The sequence below is a fragment of the Octopus sinensis genome, linkage group LG14, assembly GCF_006345805.1.
Source record: "Octopus sinensis linkage group LG14, ASM634580v1, whole genome shotgun sequence".
Lineage (NCBI taxonomy): Eukaryota > Metazoa > Mollusca > Cephalopoda > Octopoda > Octopodidae > Octopus > Octopus sinensis.
This window is the reverse complement of record NC_043010.1, coordinates 33,127,453-33,143,676: the sequence shown is the minus strand read 5'-3', so window position 1 is coordinate 33,143,676 and position 16,224 is coordinate 33,127,453. Positions and strand designations below refer to the sequence as shown.

General features: G+C 36.7%; 2 protein-coding genes across 2 annotated transcripts in view; both read right to left on the bottom strand.

The window, feature by feature from the left end:
• The window catches only part of LOC115219550 (elongin-C), a 31,994-nt gene extending 31,748 nt beyond the window's left edge, over nt 1-246 (bottom strand). The window contains exon 1 of the mRNA XM_029789756.2: nt 91-246. The gene's annotated coding sequence lies outside the window, so the exon portion shown is untranslated. The remainder of the gene's footprint in view (nt 1-90) is intronic.
• A 2,958-nt stretch (nt 247-3,204) lies between these two features.
• Nucleotides 3,205-15,777, bottom strand: LOC115219549 (39S ribosomal protein L43, mitochondrial). The gene is made up of 3 exons (XM_029789755.2): nt 15,393-15,777; nt 8,461-8,567; nt 3,205-3,544 (listed from the first exon to the last, which is right to left on the bottom strand). Exons 1-3 carry the CDS (start codon nt 15,521-15,523, stop codon nt 3,246-3,248), a joined length of 537 nt encoding a protein of 178 aa, XP_029645615.1. The 5' UTR covers nt 15,524-15,777; the 3' UTR covers nt 3,205-3,245.
• Between the last annotated feature and the right edge of the window lie 447 nt (nt 15,778-16,224).

Here is a 16,224-nt window from a genome sequence, read left to right as displayed (position 1 = left end):
GATGAGTAGAGATAAATGAAATATTAATTAAGTTAATCAGAAAGTGTATATCTCTATCTCAGTAAGCATGCAAGGTGCCATTATTCTTACCTGTTAGGAGGAGAGTTCCTATAGACACTGACTCACACTCAGGTAGCGAACAATAATTTCGCTGCCTGTTTTATGTTATCTTCTACCCCTGACTAACGAAATTACAGAAGAACGTCAGCTTTTTATATGGCAGAGACGAAAAACCTGAACCGGAAGTTGTAGACTGATTCATAGTTTCGTATCAGATCTTCATACACTCTTTAGATTCGATTTATATAGACAATATTACTGCAACATTTTCTCAGACAGAAAACATTAACTATTTTAAATAATATACGTTACATGTAATTCCTTATGTTTATTAAATGTTGACTTTACGTTCCCGATTTTTAATGATTCATATTATTTTAAAACAAACTCAAAATACTCAATTTATCTATAAAAATAACTTTCAATTATTTTCCTCAAGGAAAGATATGCATATGCCCAGTATGCCTTACAACTGCTTTCAAAAACAAAAACAAAAAAAAATCTGCGACCTTTGTGAGAGGAATAGTTAATGTTCTGCATACCCTTATATTTCAGATCATTAAACACAGAGAAACTGACTCACATGTGAAGGTGTTATATATGTATTGGCATGAGTTTCTTTTCTTGTAGAAAATTATTTCTATTTTAAATGAATTCAACAAATAAGTTTTTTTGTTAGTTATTATTAAATTCTATCTTGAGTGTATATTAAGGTGTAAGGAGAAATCAAAATTATGGGAAAAAAATTGAATATATAAATATTGTTTTGCTGTCAGGTCATCAAAGACTGAGCTTTGGATTCACTCAGCACTAATTTCCTTTCTCAAGTCCCAAAAAGTAGTTATATTTTATTCCAGAATACATGCTTTCTAAGCAAGAAGGGTGGACTGTTTTTGAAAGACATTCTACAATTATTGAAATATTCTTATAAAAATTGCGGATTAAAAAAAAAATTAATGGAAAAAAAACATCACAGTTTTTTTGTTAGCAGAGCCTACATGAAGGGAAATTAATGCTTTAATGTCCTGTTTAAACTTGCAGATTGAGGGGAAAAAAATAAAATAAAGCATATGCAGGGGAGGTATTCTAGAGAAGTTCTAGGAGATAGAACTGGGTACAGTAGTTGGATACAATATGGTGATGTGTGACCGTCTTCGGTCAGACACTGACCATGGGCTTGCACCTAGAGTTACCCTCTGAGGCACAAGTCTGGGCAAGGTTGTTTTTATGGAAGACCAGCAGTCGCCCATACATACCGGCCTCCCCTCTCCACGTCACCAGTGTTATCCAAGGGAAAGGCAAGAGCCGATACAGCTTGGCACCTGTGATGTCGCAACTCATTTCTACAGCTGGGTGAACTGGAGCAGCGTGAAATAAAGTGTCTTGTTCAAGAACACAACACGTAGCCCGGTCCAAGATTTGAACTCACAATCGTAAGATCGACGCTCTAATCACTGAGCCATGTGCCTTCACTAATATGGTGATGAAAGAAAGAGAAACAAAGGAGGAGCAATAGTATTGAATCAACCAGCAGAGGTCACTGTTGAGTAGGAGAAGAGGTGGAGAAAGTCAGCACCGGGTCAGTGGGACCAAATATTCATGTGTGTTGGTGAGCAACTTTGTGCCAGTTGAGTGGTTTTTCTCTGGATGCTGTTCAGAATGTCTGGGTGTATAGCATCAGCAATACTCCAGATGGGGTAGCAGTATCCCATGGTGAATCTTACAGGAGTTTTGTAGTGAGGTAGTCACTGTTGGGTTTGAAGTATTTTTTGACTTTGAAAAGAAAGGCCAGTTTTTGAGATGTAGTCTTATTGGTCTAGTGCAAAAAGTGCCTGGAATTTGCATGGAGTTACTTTATCTTAGATGAACTGCTAAAGTGCTAAATGGCCTTATAGTACACGTGTGTGTGTATATATATATATACACACACACATACATATTTCTTTTATCTTGTTTCAGTCATTAAACTACAGACATGCTGGGGCACTGCCTTGAAGAATTTTTAGTTGAATGTCTCGACCCCAGTGTTTATTTCTTTTTAATTCTGATACTTATTCTCTCAGTTTCTTTTGCTGAACCACTAAGTTATGGGGACATAAACATACCAGCATTGGAAGATTGGAAATGAACACCCTTACTTGTAGTATGGTGATGCTCATTTACAACCATCACATGATATCAAGACAAGTTGTATACACACACACGTGTATAAGATGGGCTTCTTTCAATTTCCCTCAATCCTGTCTTCTCACTAGGCTTTGATCAATCTAGGGTTATGGTAGAAGACACTTACCCAAAGTGCCACACAGTGATAATGAATCCATAACCACATAGTTGGAAGCAAGCTTTTTAACTACACAGTGCAGTGGAAACATTGAACTACGAACACTATGCAGCTGTGTCTTACTGAACTGTCATTTGTTAAAGCAATGAGAGAGGTCAGTCAAATAGCTTTTTCATGATGTTGTATCTAAATCCTTATTCTGCTAGCTACATAGATGATGTTGAAACGATGAAAGTAATATCACACTCTGTATGTGCCAATGATGAAACGAAAATTCCCATTAATGTGCTCTATATATTATTAAGTCTCCAACCATACTGTTTTGAGTTCAGTAACTGTCAGGGTAGCCTCACAGCAAGTTTTGAATATTTGTCTTATTGAATAACTTAAAAACTGTTTCCAAGACTATTTAGAGCCCAGTGGTCAAGGCTATGTAGAATTCAGTGTGTTTGACTAAAACATGGAGAAGTGTCAGTAAATAGATCTGAACCAGTGACTCTTTGACTGGCAGTGATTTTATAGTTAGAAAGATCTAACATTAATTAATCACTCAAATGGAACACATGAGCAGAGACTATTGAAACACTCCTAATGACCAAAAGAAGACTAAACTCAAGATAATCACATCATAACAACTCAAGGGAGTCTCAAATGGTTGTTTAACCTACTATAAATAGCAGTCAAATTTCCCTTAGTTTGCACTCTATTGTAGTCTTGCATAGTCTTAAAGATGGAATGGCCAGAGCAAGAATATCTTTGGTCATGGGTCTACTCTGACAGGACAGACATGAGACAAAACAAGAAAAAAACAAGAAGAACAAAAAACAAAAAAAAAAAACTATTGAATATCAAATTTTATGCTTACAAAATAATGATTGGATTTTATTAAATGAATAAAGTTCTATTGTGAAGTTTTCTCCTTTGAAATTTCCTCCTTCAGAGACAATAAATAATCTGTTGCAGACATTTTTGATTTGAAACACTTTCCAAGTTCTTTATCTGGAAATTCAGTAACATTAAGAGAAGGGCTTTTATTGGCGAATGAATGCCATACACCTTGAATGCTGGGATTTTCTGTGTGCCATGGTTTACGAATACGTTTTATCTGAACACCAGATCTTGTCCTCATTAATTCCATCCATTTACTGATTTCATCTTTGTCTTTGTTATGGGTGTTGAATGATTCAAAGTATCCATTTACTGGCAGAAAGACAGAGAAAGAGAGAAAATTATATATATATATATATATGTATTATAATATTAAGACTATAAACTTATAATGTTACTTTGTTTTGGTATATGTTTTTAAAGGCTAGTGTGCATGTGTGTGTGTGAATGAAGAGAAAGAGAAACAAAGAGAGTAATGACAAATGACCAAGACCTTTAGCAATATACCGTGCTTGAGAAGAAGACCCATCAAGTCAAGTGAAATCATAGTCATGTGTTGGTGTCATGTAAAAGAACCTATTACACTCTGGGAGTGGTTGGCATTAGGAAGGGCATCCAGCTGCAGAAACCATACCAAATCAGACTGGAGGCAGGTGCAGCCCCTCAGCTTACTGTCCTATTCATGCCAGCATGGACAACGGATGTTAAATGATGATGATGATAAGAAATAGAGAGGGAGAGGCAAGAATGTATGGTTATGAAGTTTACATTGTAACCATGTGGTTTTGGATTTGGCTCCACTGTGTGGCATTTTGGGGAGCAAATGTTTTCTACAATAGTCCCGAACTGACTAATGCTGAGAGGAATTGGTAGATGTAAACTGTAGGAAGCCTGTCTGTCTGTCTGTTTGTCATTCATGCATGCATGCATGTATGTATGTTTATATATTTACACATGTATCCACTTTCCCATGCTTGCATGTGTCAGACAGAATTTGTTGAGCCAAATTTTCTATGGTTGGATACCCTTCTTGTCTCCAAGCTATAAATGTTTCCAAGAAAGATAATATTTTCCCATGGGTGGACAACTTTTTTACAGAATATTGCAAATGAAGAACACTGTCAGTGTGATGGTGACATTGTTAACAAGATATAAACATGCATATGACAGGTTTCTTTCAGATTCACTCTATCAAATCTACTCACAAGGTTTTGTTCAGCCTGGGTTGTCATGCAATAAGGCTGAACTTGAAACTAATTTTAGAATATATATTGGAAACCTCTATATGGTTGCTCAATGTGCGAGAAATAGTAGATAATTTTCCCTCAAATCTTACCATATCCATTGTTTTAGTCTTTCTTCTACTTTCTTCTAACTCTTAATTAATATGGATTTACATTTGATGTAGTGATTACTTTAATGAAACAGAAAATATATTTATCCTTTGCATGCATCAAGTATTGTTTTCCTTGTGCTAGAAATAGCAGGTGAATCAAAAATTTCATCTGACTGTCTTAAAAAAAGGAAATACATGTTGAATAATGTATCCCTGGTATGGATTGATTAGGGGTGGGGGTGGAAGTGACATGGCTGGAATGTCTTTGATGATGTTTCCTTGATTAGGGCTGATCTGAAGCTAAGTCAACAACTGCTATAACAGCATTTTACCACTTTGCTTGGAGCTAAAATTTATGTCCCGACACATACTGAATTGCAGTTTTCTTCTACAAGGTTTCAATGTTCAGTTACAGCCATTACATATAATTGGAGAGTCATTTGTTTTCTACTAAAGTATAAGAAGTAGAAGGGCAGTGAGCTGGCTGAATCATTAACATGTGCGACAAAATGCTTATTGGAATTTCTTCTGGCACTTTATGTTTTGATTTCAAACCCCTTTCAGGTTAACTTTGCCCTTCATCCCTTTGGATGAAGTACTGTGGTTGATGTAATTGACTTACCCGTCCTCTCAAAATTACAGGCCTTGAACCTTGTAATGAATCAGTGTCTTGTTAAGGGGGAATGTTAGGATCTTGGAAACCAGGTATAGGCCTTAAGATTACTAGGATTTGATATAAAAAAAGAGGTACAGGTATGACCATGAGATTTTGGGTTTCATTCTATTGTATGGCACTTTGGACTTGAGAGAAAACTGGCAGATGGAAACTGCATGGAAGCCCATCATGTGTTTGTGTGTGTGAATATTGAAATATTGCTAATACTATCTGAACAAAAGCATTGGTGTTTGCATTTTCCAGAAAATAAAAGTTTAAAAATGTAGTGGCCCCATGTGGGAGATCAAATACCTTACTGGAAAAACAAGGAAGGATTGGTAACAGGAAGATCACCTGGTAATAGAAAAACTGCCCTAATAGAAATTGGTGTAACCCATGCTGGCATGGAAAAACAGAAATAAAAACCGATGATGATAAATGTTATGTCATATGACAAGTAATATTGGAAACATCAAGGTAATGTTACTCAGATACAGTAATAATATTAGTTAATTCAATTTTCATGGTGCTCATATAAAATAATCCTTTCTACTAAAGGCACAAGGCCTGAAATTTTTGGGGAGAGGACTAGTCGAATACATCGACCCCAGTGTTTCACTGGTACTTAATTTATCGGCCTTGGTGGAATTTGAACTCAGAAAGTAAAAATGGATGAAATGCTGTTAAGCATTTTGCTTGGTCTACATTCTGCTAGCTTGCAGCCTTACTCATATAAAATAATAAAAAGAATACTAGTTTTTAAAATAAAAATACTTATTAAATTAAAGTAAAATTAGATAAAACAAAATTTCTCATTTGTTTATCATCATCATTGTTTTAATATCCACTTTTCCATACTTGCATGAGCTGGATGGAATTTGTAAAGGTGGATATCATGTGATGTCAAGGCAAGGTGGCAGTAACACACACACATCTATGATGGACTTCTTTCTGTTTCTGTCTACAAAATTCACTCACAAGGCTTTGGTTGACCAGGGGTTATAGAAGATTTTTGCCCAAGGTGTCACACTGGGACTGAATCTGAAATGATCTGGTTGCAAAGCACACGTCTTACCACACAGCCATGTCTGCACCTATTCTATATATGCAATGAATATCGATTCCAGTAATACTGTTTAACAATCAATTAATGATGGATGTTAGCATCAACAGTGGTGAAAGTATATTTCAACATTATCTGTCATATGACAGACAACACAGTAAGCTGCAATCAATATGATCAAAGTTATTACCCTTAGAAGAATGGAGAAACTCAGAGATGGAGACACAACAAATTATATTGATAAATTTTCCTGTTGGTTCGGCACAACTGAAAGGATTTTGCTTTTAGGGTAACCATCAGTTGTTTGTTTAAGGAGCCAACTCAGTCAAGATTTCAAACTAAAAGGTCTTCATATTTTTATAGACAAACTACTTTTTACCATCTCTCTAGAATTTAGTTTGTTAGTCAGATATCTGTAGTAAGTGGGATAACTCTGTTTGATACTTGTTCAAAAGATTACATATTCACACATATATCATCATAACTTTCCTGCCTCTATTTCTTGACACCCTTTTCTTAAGTACTTTAAATACAATTAAGCGTTTAGTTTTGCGTTCTCTATGGTGTTTTGCCTTTCATTTTTTAGCAGTCCATAAATATTAAACTCCACTTATGTATGTGTCAATTCAATCATATGACAGTCTCCTAAAAATTTGCAACTTAGTAACAAAAGATTATCGTTCTTATTAGAATCATTAGTGTTAAACAAAACACTTAGCAGCATTTCTTGTGGCCTTATGTTCTGAGTTCAAATTCTTCTATGGTCAACTTAGCCTTTTATCCGTTCAGGGTCAGTAAAATAAAGTACTAGTCAAGTATTGGAGCCGGTGTAATTTAATAACCCCTTCCCTTAAAATTGTTGCCCTTGAACCAAAATTTGAAATCATTATTACTCTCATCATCATCATCATCATCATTGTTTAACGTCTGCTCTCCATGCTAGCATGGGTTGGACGGTTCGACCGGGGATCTGGGAAGCCAGAAGGCTGCACCAGGCTCCAGTCTGATCTGGCAGTGTTTCTACAGCTGGATGCTCTTCCTAACGCCAACCACTCCGTGAGTGTAGTGGGTGCTTTTTACGTGCCACTGGCACAGGTGCTAGGCGAGGCTGGCAACGGCCACGATCAAATTGGTGCTTTTTACGTGCCACCGGCACGGCGGCCAGTCAGGGCGGCGCTGGCATTGGCCACGTTCGGATGGTGCTTTTTACGTGCCACCGGCACGGAAGCCAGTCTAGGCGGCGCTGGCATTGGCTACGTCTGGATGGTGCATTTTATGTCCCACTGGCACGGAAGCCAGTCTAGGCGGCGCTGGCATCGGCCACGTTCAGATGGTGCTTTTTACGTGCCACCAGCACAGGGATCACAATTGCAGTTTCTAATGATTTTTGATGTTGGTGTACTTGACTCATAGATCTCCTCAAGCACAGGGTCGAAACGGTATTTCTTTACTTGCCACCTGCACAGGAGTCAGTCCAGTGGCCCTGGCAACTGCCAGGTGCCAGTTGTTATTCAGTCCTTCCTCCCTAGTATATCATCCTTCCGGAATCTCCTCTCTGGTCATGTCTTTCTGATAGATGCTGACTTGCAACAGTTTAATTGGAACATTAACAATATGAATCTCAGGTCTTACAAAGGTTGTATGTACTGTACTGTCCTTTAGACTCAGCAAGTAAAGAAGACAAAACTGAAATTTCATTGTGAGCAGTAATAGTAAGTTGACAGTGAAAAAGACTGACAATAACATGCATTCTGTAGCTATATAGCTAAGGTAAGATATCAGATTCATCTGTGTAGTATTTTTCATTTAAAAGTGTGAGGGGCATCTATTTAGGGTTACACTAACAAAAGTGTCCCTGTTTTTTATGACAGTGAGGTATGATTTGAGGGGATTTGATGCTACTTCTAGGAGTTGAGTGACAATATTCCCTTACTAGCTTATCACAGAGGACATTTAAGATTGTTGTCTAGCCTTAGGTGAGCCCTGATTGAGTCTATAATCAAATGCATTCCAGCCATAACCATCCTGTCTTGTTTGGGTTATGTAGGTCTATATTATCTCATACATTCTAATCTTATTCAATTTTGTTAAGTTGTGTTTTTCTGTGATTACAGTGTGTAGAAGATAGTACCATTTGTTTGCTGTTTATCAAAATTTTTTAAGAGTTTCCTTACAATATTCTGCTTGGAGTCTAGCAGTTCTGTGTCTTCTTGGCTTTAAGTAAACCACAATACCAGGGTTTTCACGAGTGAAATCCAAAAGGTGATGTTCAATATATTCCCTGAAAGACATGAAAACAACAACAAGGCATTAGAAAATGTAAGAGAAAAGTGAAGGTGGTGTCTGAAAACATATGGTATAATGGTTAGGGGTGTTGGGCTCAAGATTGTTAGCTTATGGGTTTAATTCTTGGACTGGGTAGCATACTGTGTCCTTGAACAAGGCCTTTCATTTTACTTTGTTCCTGTCCATTCGGCTAAGAATGAGAAGAAGCAACAACAATTGGTGGATAACACTGCAATGTACCAGCACTATATTCAGGGAGTTGTTTTGTACTTTCAGTTATTTAAATGTCTCAGAACCCCAGAGAAATTCTGCCCTCATGATTCTGAATGTTTGAAGCAAATGTTAATATAATTGGTTGAAAAAATCCAAGGACATGCTCTATGGTTACCTGGAGTCATTCTGGGGTTTGAGGTTAGAATATGAAAGACAACAACAAAATGTTGCAAGCTCCCTATTGTGCTTGTCACTCGCTCCATTGCCACTGATTGCTAACAAAGGTACAATCCATCTGATTGATTAGCAAAAACTCACTCATGAACCTCTAACTCACACACAACCTATTTCATCACTCTGCCTCTTCTACATCTACTACAATAGCCACTGTCCTTCAGGACTAGCAAGTTGCATATCACCTACACTCAAGTTCATCTCTACCTCCTCCTCTCACTACCCATTCTGTCTTTCCTCTGTCTGATCCCTAACCCCACCTTAACTGCTTTACCTAATTCTTCTTCTCCAGAAATATGTGGGGTGAGGAATTTCGGAAAATCCACCGGAGTTCACTTCAATTCGTCTTAACTTTCAAGAAAATGGATATTTTTGTAATGAAATTCTCTACAAATATACCTCGGACTATGTAGATTCCGAGGACACAGGAGTTTTGGAGAGGAAAACAAATGGGGGTTATTTTTGAGAACTGTTCCTCACAAAGGGGTATTTCACAACAAGTCGTCCATATTTGTTACATTTTCTCCGTTTTGTGCATCCATCGATTTCTATCATTCACACACACACACACACACACATGTAATTAAACAAGTTCAAACGAGGAATTATTCCATTGAGTATCATGTTTATTATAGAAATTATGTAACAAATTATACTTTACACTTATATATTTAACTGTGCATGTATATTCCTTATTTTTGCTTCTGGTGTCTTCTGCCTTTCTATTAGAAACGTTTACCCGGGAATTTACTTGAAGTGAAAAAAAATCGTATGCAACAGATAAATCGTCTTAATATATTTCTGTGTACCAGACCTTTAGCTGTTATTTTTAGTTTTCTAGTGAGGGTTTCTTTGCTTGTTTGTTGCGTCAGTAGAAATCTACGGTGCACAAACGTTCAAAACGGAGAAAAAGAAAAGAATACGGGCGACGTGTTTCGAAACACCCCCTTATGGGGAACAGTTCTCAAAATTAAGCCCCCCCCCAATTCCTATTCCTCGGTATATTTATAGAGAATTTCATCAGAAAATATCCATTTTCTTGAAAGTTAAGACGAATTGAAGTGGACTCTGGTGAATTTTTCGTAATTCCTCACCACACCCCTCCTAAAACACTCCCCACTCAATTTTGTATATTCGGAATCTACATAATATAACACATATTCGTAGAAAATTTCATTAAAAAATATCCATTTTTATGATCATCCAAATTCGGAGGGGGTAGAAATCTGTAGTTATATCTGAGTAGTGTCCCTTTAATATCACGCGAAAATTGATAAAAATTTGAGAATTAAAATTAAATATCTTTTTTCTAATGGATAAAATTTTACGAAACCTTTACCAATATATTCCTTTAATATTTCTCTTTCATATTAATATCATTATAATAATTCTTAATCAAAATTAAAAGAATGGTGTGGATTCAAAGTGTCGATGTCGGGCCCAGATTTTAAGTATTTTCTGTCTAAATGTAGCTTATAACTAGTCAAGCATAATTTAAAAAAAAACTAAATTTGATTCCGATTAAAATTGAATTAGTGAGACTTCTTGGAAGACGCCGACTGCGACATAAAGCTCAGTTAAGAATATTATGCAATTGAATGATATACAGGGTGTAACAGGTAAACTGGGTCAAATTTCAAATGGGTATATTTCTAATTGTACAGATTTTGTTGGAGTATTAATTTTAAATATTACCAGCTTGAATGATCACTTGTACTATTTCGTATTTCAGATTGAACAAACTATGAATGTTAATAAAGAATTAAACTGCAGAAGTGTAATTTCAAAATTATTCTGTGCCGGCAAAAGTGCTGGGGTGATTGTTAGAGCCACAAAGCATGCCAAATCTTGTTTTTAGAGTTGCAGCCAATTTGAAGAAAAGTCAGGATGTTCAGAGAGGGCCTGACAGTCCTCGTAGTGACTGAAAACGCACACCTCGCTCCTTAACTCTTTAGCATTTAGATTATTCTGTTAAATTTAAGGCCCATTTATTCACTTTGTTTTCAGTTAATTATGCATCATCTTGTAGCTTTGCGATTTCAATGATGCATTTATTTTATTTTAGAATTATATTGTATAGTAGTTGTGAGAGGCCCGATCTGGTCAGTTTCAACACAACACAGGTAGAATATTTGGGCCTGATATGGCCAGTTTGAATGCTAAAGGGTTAACAGGGTTTGAAAGATCGATTGAGTCAAACCCATCAAAATCGACGGCGAAGTTGGCTCAAGATCGAAGAATCAGTAAGATGACTATTTCTAGGACTGTGAGACAAGACCTTCATATGAAATTGTACATGAGGAGACACTGTAACATATTAACTACCCACTCCAAAACCATTCTAGCTGAAAGAAGTCTCAAACTTCTTAGTCATCTGAAACATCATGGTGGAAATGTCTGCAACGTCATGGATGAAAAGAAGTTTATGATAGACGAAATTGCAAACAGTCAAAACTCACGAGTGATAGTGTACAATCCTTCCCAAGTTCTTTCAGTTATGCATATAGCAAGAATCCAGTTTCCATTATGGTCTTTGGAGCTACTGCAAGTGATGGGAAATTGATGCCTGCTCATTTTATTGAAGCAGTTCTTAAAAACAACACAGCAGAGTATCTCAAAATCTTAGAAGTTTTGTTGTCTTGGATTAGGAAGCATTATGATGCAAGTCAAGTCATGTTTGTACAGGACTCTGCACCAGCCCATTCTCTGAAAAGTGTGCAAGAACTTTTGATGGAGGAATTACCTATGTTTGTCCCTAAACATATCTGGCCCTCTAGCTCGCCAGATTTGAATCCATGTGAGTTTTGGCTATGTGGCACAGCTGAAGCAATATCCAATGCAACTTCTCACAACTGTGTCTTCATTGAAGGCTTCGCTCAAGCGAGAATTCAGTACAATGAAAAACGAAGAAATAGTTAAGGCATGTGCATCATTTCGTAAATGGATTGAACTGGTAAAGAAAGCAAATGATGGTCACATTAAACTGAAATAAGTGCAAAACTCTCCACAATAAATTGGCATAAACATAAAACTTGATGTATTTGATTTTTCTGAGTTATACCTGTTATATTAAAAATATTTAAATGGCCCCAATTTACCCGTTACACCCTGTGTGTGTGTGAGTGTATATCATCATCATCGTTTAACGTCCATTTTCCATGCTAGCATGGGTTGGACGGTTCGACTGGGGTCTGGGAAGTCAGGAGGCCGCACCAAGCTCCAGTCTGATCTGGCAGTGTTTCTACAGCTGGATGCCCTTCCTAACGCCAACCACTCCGTGAGTGTAGTGGGTGCTTTTTATGTGCCAGGTGCCAGGGAAGGCTGGCAATGACCACGATTGGTTGGTGCTTTTTATGTGCCACTGGCATGGAAGGCAGTCAAGGTGGCACTGGCATTGACCACGTTCGGATGGTGCTTTTTACGTGCCACCGGCACAGGTATCACGACTACAATTTCCATTTGATTTTTTGATGTTGATGTACTTGACTCAATAGGTCTCCTCAAGCACAGTAGGTTGCCCTACGATCCAAGGTAAGCACAGTAGGCCGTCCTGTGATCCTAGGTAAGCACAGCAGGCCGTCCTGCGATCCAAGGTACTTTGGATGGGCTGGGGCTTCTATGTGAAGCTGGTGCAGGAAACAGCTATGAACTCACGTTATTTGTTGGGTCTTTGCAGTCATAGCATATCTCCAGAGGTTTCGGTCTTTCGTCATTGCTCTAGCAGAAGGATCAGAGTGTCTCAAAGGCCGAGAGTTTCGTGTGTTGGCACTTATCAAACCAGTTTGTGAAACTCTTGGCCCTTGAGTCACTCTGCTGCTTCTGCTATATATTAATCAAAATATAAATATACTCATATTTTGAGTACTATTTTTCTATTTGCATCACCAACCCTCTCTCTGTGTGTGTGTGTGTGTGTGTATATATATATATATAGTATAAAATACAGATTCAGAGAATCATATGGCTATCACAGTAAGCTCACCATTTGGAATTGGCTATCAATCAATGTAGTGTAATGTAATGGGTCCATGTAATTGAAAATCCTGGAAAACCAAGTGATAAATTTTTCAGTGAGGAGCAAATAAAGAATAAAGTCAGGAAGTGTGAGGGTGAAGCTAGATTTAGTTTTCCATATGACTTCTATATGATTACAAAATTTTTTGCATAATGAGATAAAAAACCAAGGCTGTGTAGATATTAGAACATTTATAGATAGAAGGTCTTACAGCTGTTTCAAGGATATTTATTAATTATATCCCTTCATCAGAGATGGTGTGAGAGGATGGTTAAGTAATAGTTAATTTACATAGGATACAAAATAAAGAGTGACGTGGAGGAAAGAAAATAGATGTGAGATATGTAGGGATATTGAATTTGTAGATCCATTTTTTAGGCAGAATGGTATATATGTAAGATTCTAATACCTTATGAGTAAAATCCAATTTTGGAGGTGTTCTAAGGAATTCCCTATAATTTCGATTTCTGAAGTTTATTGAATTTTTGAACTCCAATTTATCACAGATATTATTATTTGTTGGATTCACTGCAGAGTATTCCATTTTCATTTCCAAAGTTTCTCATTCTTTATTTCAATCTTTTCATTTCAAGTTTTAATTCGCTATTTGCAAAACCCACAGTTTATTCTAAATATGTAATGTAAAAACGTTATTTATTGAATGAAACAATATACTGGCATCATTTTTGTAAAAAAAAATCAAGAAGTGATTTTGTTGTTATGGCTGTTTGGAATAAAAAGCAGACATTTAATGATAATGATATATACATATTAAGAAAAAGGAGATAGTCATGATTTGGATAAGAACTATTCATAAAGCACTTTTGTAACTTTGAGGGTTTCATCATGTCTAATTTTTGTTATAGAAAATTCATATATATATATATACATATATATGTGTGTGTGTGTGTGTGTGTGTGTGTGTGTGTGTGTGTGTGTGTGTGTGTGAGAGTGAAGTTGCGTGGCTTAATGGTTAGGGCATTTGGCTCATGATCGTAAGGTTATGAGTTCAATTCCCAACAACATGTTGTGTCCTTGAGCAAGACACTTTATTTCACATTGCTCCAATCCACTCACCTATATTTCAAAGGGCCAGCCTTATCACACTGTGTCACACTGAATCTCCCTGAGAACTACATTAGGGGTACACATGTCTGTGGAGTGCTCAGCCACTTGCATGTTAATTTCACGAGCAAGCTGTTCCATTGATCGTATCAGCTGGGACCCTCATCGTCATAACCAACAGACTGCTCCTCTCTCTCTCTCTCTCTATATATATATATATATTTATATATCTGAATTAATTGAAAAAATCTGGAGTTGAATTCGTTTTCTTGAGTTTAGGAAAATATTTCTTTACTACCCACAAGGGGCTAAACATAGATGGGACACTTTAGAAAAGAGGATGTTTTAGGTGTAGTTGAGATGGTCTTCATTATATTAGAATCTATATGTGCATGTGTAAGTATGTGTGTGGGTTGAATTATATATATATATATATAAATGAATGGGTAGGTTAGTTACAGCTGGAATGCTATGGATCATATGTTTGTAGGACTAGGGCTCATTTCGGGCTAAACAACAACAGCGACTCATTCAATGCTATATGTTCAACCACATTTGCAACACTCCCGCTAATAACAATATAATCCTGGAAATACAAAAAGGCATGAAGGTCATCACTGGAACGATTTTCATTATGTTTCCTTGGTCATGGATGACACGGGGGTAAACTAAATGACAACACTGCATATTAAAGTAGTGGGTGGTGGATATGGTAGAACAATACAAGATGATATGATTACCCATAACCGTATAAGTACCATAGATTTATTTTATCGTTTAGGGGACAAGACATGAACTTGCCGCTTCTCGGTAAGGACCCCGTGTATAAGTTCAGATCAAAGCATGCAAAGTTAGGGTTAAGGTTAACATTACGTGATGTTCACACAGCTCTCCCATGGAATGAAATGGTTACAAGTTGAAGTAAGAATGGAAAACAGATTTCTAGCTTAGTCTGTCTGTATTACTCGTTGTTTGTCATACCAATTAGATTAAAGTATAATTTCTTAATTAGACACGAAACCATGTAAATATGGAATGGAAGAAGTGAGAATTCGTGATATTTGTGCTTTTTCCAAAGGGAAATATTAGCGTAACAAGTATAAGTAAGAAGATCTAGTAAAATGACAAAGAGCTCCTACGTGGTTGTTTGCTTGGCTAGAAAGAACAGACAAATTTCACTAAAGTAAGAGTAGGCAACATTGGATAATGTAGTTTTTATGGATGGTCACGGTTGAAACGCCTCGATCGTGTTGACTTGCGACTAAATAACGTCAACATAACTCAATATCTTACCTCATGCCATTGCTGCCAGTGTGAGACTTACAAAAACACAGCGTAATTCTTTGGAGTTGACATATGTGTCGACCAATGCCATTTTGAAGGATATTCTTCAGGAAGGTACTCGGTGTAGAAGTACTGGACATCTTTGTATATTAGTTAAGATCGGAAAACCTCCTGTGAATATTTCTAATCACTGAAGGTCAACATTGAATCGGTGTCTTCTGAGTTCGTTTACCGCAACAAGGTTAGTGCATTGAAGTTGAATTTGTGAAGAAAAATTTCGAAATGAAAAAATTAGTTAGTTCTAATGATATTCATTCTTTTCGTTAAATCAACACAACAAAAGAAACTATCCAATCAATTAAAACACATTTCATTTAGCAAAAATAGTTATTCAAATTTACTGGATAAGGAATTTATAGGAACAAAATCTACCAAACACCGCTTAGTCAAGGGGCATAAATGATGTCAACTAAATATGTAGATTACTGAATTAGATTCTCTATTAATTCTTCTTACTCTATTTGCTCTTAGTATAGATAGAGCAATTGGTGTTTGGGATTGTTGCTTTGAAATTATTGGTAATTTGTTATCGGTGTTATAGGTAAATGGTCGGAGGTAAAGAACACGCACACCACCTGTTTTCGGCGTAACCCTAACCTTATTCATCGAGTACGGGTGGTGTGCGTATTCTTTACCTTCGCCGTAAACGGTTCTCAGTAACAAAGCACACACAGCTATTTCTAATACTCTCACAAAAATCACATTTTTTAAAGAGGAGATTGATAATTAAATCGGCTAGTACTTGACTGGTACTTTATTTCGGCGTAACTACAGAAGTACG

What these genes read in the sequence shown, in the direction of transcription:
- LOC115219549 (XM_029789755.2), bottom strand. Translation starts at nt 15,523, where the DNA reads ATGTCCAGTACTTCTACACCGAGTACCTTCCTGAAGAATATCCTTCAA. An exon ending in ACTGGCAGCAATGGCATGAG is followed by an intron (nt 8,568 to 15,392) that starts GTAAGATATTGA and finishes CATGTCTTTCAG; the next exon opens with GGAATATATTGAACATCACC. An exon ending in TAGACTCCAAGCAGAATATT is followed by an intron (nt 3,545 to 8,460) that starts GTAAGGAAACTC and finishes TCTTTCTGCCAG; the next exon opens with TAAATGGATACTTTGAATCA.